The sequence below is a fragment of the Pterocles gutturalis genome, unplaced genomic scaffold (genome assembly GCF_000699245.1).
Source record: "Pterocles gutturalis isolate BGI_N339 unplaced genomic scaffold, ASM69924v1 scaffold44911, whole genome shotgun sequence".
Taxonomy (NCBI): domain Eukaryota; kingdom Metazoa; phylum Chordata; class Aves; order Pterocliformes; family Pteroclidae; genus Pterocles; species Pterocles gutturalis.
In genome coordinates, this window is record NW_010107067.1 from 1052 (window position 1) to 3700 (window position 2649).

A 2649-nucleotide genomic window follows, 5' to 3' on the forward strand; every position below is an offset into this window, starting at 1 on the left:
GGCTGCTGTCCTTGGCCACAGTGTCTCCAGGCTCTTCTCCATACCATCTGCTCAGCTCACGCCCCTTCCAGTCTGAGATGCCCGGCCATGCAGCCCATTACGGGGTCACCAGGACATTGGTCTGGTGGCATACTGGCCAAGGGACCTGGAAGTGAACTGGCACATGCTGGGTTGCCAACTGGTTGCCATCCCATAACATTGTAGGCAAAGGATGGGCAGGGGAGGTAAAGCCAAGGTCAAGGACGAGCAACAGAGCTCAGCCTCGGTTTCCCTGCTCAGGTCTTCACGTGGGAGGGCAGCAGGACCTCCATCAGGGCAAGGTCCCTACTGCGTAGCACATTTATATGTCCCCCCAGCTTTCGCACACCTACAAAGACACATGCACACGGACGCGCACCCACACGCATGCTCTATCTATGGCTCTTCATGGCCTTGACGAGCTCCTCCAGCTTCAGGGCAAGGTGCAGGTCACCCTTCACCTGCAGCCTTCCGCTCATGTAGGCACTCAAGGGGCGCAGGTCACCCAAGAAGAGGTCCTGAAGGTCTTCCTCTGCCACCTCCAGAATGACGTCGGGGTTGCCCTCAGGTACACCGTGGCCAGCCTGCCCGCTGCCTGGAGGACACGATGGGTGGGAGAAGGAGAAACAGCAGCCTTCAGAATACAGCCTTACCTGCTGGCATTTCTCCCCACTGTTTCATGAGGATTGAGTTGGGCCAGATGACAGACAAGGGCCTGGCAGGGGGATTTTAGAGACAAGAGTCCTTATGGAGACGAATTTCTCTTGCCTTGCTCCATCAACGTCCTGTTACAGCGGTCCACCACCAAGCCCTGTCCCACTTTTGCCATGGTATGCTGGTTTTGACTGGGATAGAGTTAATTTTTGCCACAGTAGATCGTATGGGGTCATCACTCCAAACATCCCCCCCGCCTTCCTCCTTCTTCCCCCTGCTTTATATGCTGGGTATGACATCATATGGTAAGGAATATCCCTTTTGTCCCTCCATCACTTGTCCCTTGGGCTGGTGGCACAGAAGATCCAAGAAAACCACAAAGTCTCTGCACCATCCCACTTGGCCAGCCACGAGGAGACCTGGCTGCCACTTTTCTATCAAAACTCTTTTTCTAAAGGGAAATTCATACTTTTAACCCAAAACAAATTACACTTTGGACTTCTAGGGAGCACAGACTCAAAGCCACGGTCACCAAACTGCAGTGCTCAGCTGATGGACCCTGGGGTGCCTTTCACGGAGCTACCGAATGGGGTTGGTTGGGGACCCCCTACCACCAAACGTGGTGGGGTTCACAGCATGCAAAGGGGGCACGGGCACAAAAAACCCTCCCACCTCTGACACAACAACCCCAAAGAGTGATGACCTGAGGAGAGGTCTATGAAGTAGGTGCTCCGGGCGCCGCTGGGCAGGGTGATGTTGACCTGGTAGGATGCTCCCACTTGGTCGACCAGGGCTTCGGAGAGGATGGGCTCCACTGCCGAAAGCAGTTCGTCTGCGCTGGGCTTTCTCTGGGTGCTGCCAGCGGTGGTGAGGAGGGGAGCGGTTGGAGGCTCCACCTCGTTCACCGTCTCCACGCTGGCTGCTGGGGACAAAGGGACAGAGAAGTGTTGAGGGGACACCTTTGAGTGGAGAACTTTGCTGGTCTGCATGGACCCAGCAGCAAAGGTCTCTGGAGCAGAGAAACCCACTCATCCAGCAAGTTTCCAGCTAAGCAAGAAGAGGACAACATTGTTTTGGCTGTTTGTACTGCCTGCTCCTCTGTCTGCCATGGGTTACTCTTCCCTTGATACCAGGGGGTGGAAAATTATACCTGAAAGAAATAGCAGGGCACAAATTGGTGCAGGGTTTCTGGAAAAAAAAAAAAGAAAAATCCATGTTGCCCTCAGATGTGACTCTCTTGGCAAACTCAGGTCTTTCTATATATCTTCCTGATGGAGATGCTGAGGTCTGAGATGGTCTGGAGCCCAAGCTCCTGTAGATCTGCTCCCGCCCTCCCCAGTCCCATCTCCAATGTCTCGTTAGAAAGGTTGAGTCGTGCCACGTGCCGTATGGAGCTGTGCCCAAAGCTGCCCTCTCTCCTCCCCCCTACCAGCCTATTTGTGCTGTGCTTGTAGGAATGTGATATCTCCCAGACTTTGACTCCTCTGTCAACCAGCCAATGGACACAAAGGTCATCAGGCAGCAGGGACATCCCCCAGCAGAGAAGCGGTGGCCCCGAGTTGGTTACCTGCCTCCGGAGCGCCGGTCCTGCTGCCTGCCAGAGCACTGCTGAAGAAACAGGCAGCCAGCTGCTGAAGGGTGCCATCCAACCCCTCCAGCCCAGGAACGGGTGGCATGGTGGACAGAGGGCCCACGGGGTTCTCCCGGGGTGGCTGCAGCACAGCCTCCATGCTCAGCTCCACCCGGTCCACCTCCAGGCCCCAGGACTTGGTCATGTTGTTAATCTCCAGCTGCAGAGCCAGGAAGAAAAGGAGAGGTGTTGGCAACCCAGGCAGAGCTGGGTAAGGGCATGGAGACCACCCACCATAGCACCCCCAACCATGAGCACCCCATAATTTATATTTCTGCTGCCCACCAGCTCTAGATGTGGGGTGCTAGACCAAGCTCCTGAAATACTAGGGCTGAGCAGTGAGGCCC

General features: G+C 55.5%; 1 protein-coding gene across 1 annotated transcript; it reads right to left on the bottom strand.

The window, feature by feature from the left end:
* Positions 1 to 410: 410 nt before the first annotated feature.
* Positions 411 to 2462, bottom strand: LOC104472341 (stomatin-like protein 1; the record flags this gene model as incomplete). Its single annotated transcript, XM_010087975.1, has 3 exons — positions 411 to 613; positions 1376 to 1599; positions 2239 to 2462. Coding segments are annotated over 3 exons (651 nt in total), but the record flags the coding sequence as incomplete, so codon positions are not given.
* Between the last annotated feature and the right edge of the window lie 187 nt (positions 2463 to 2649).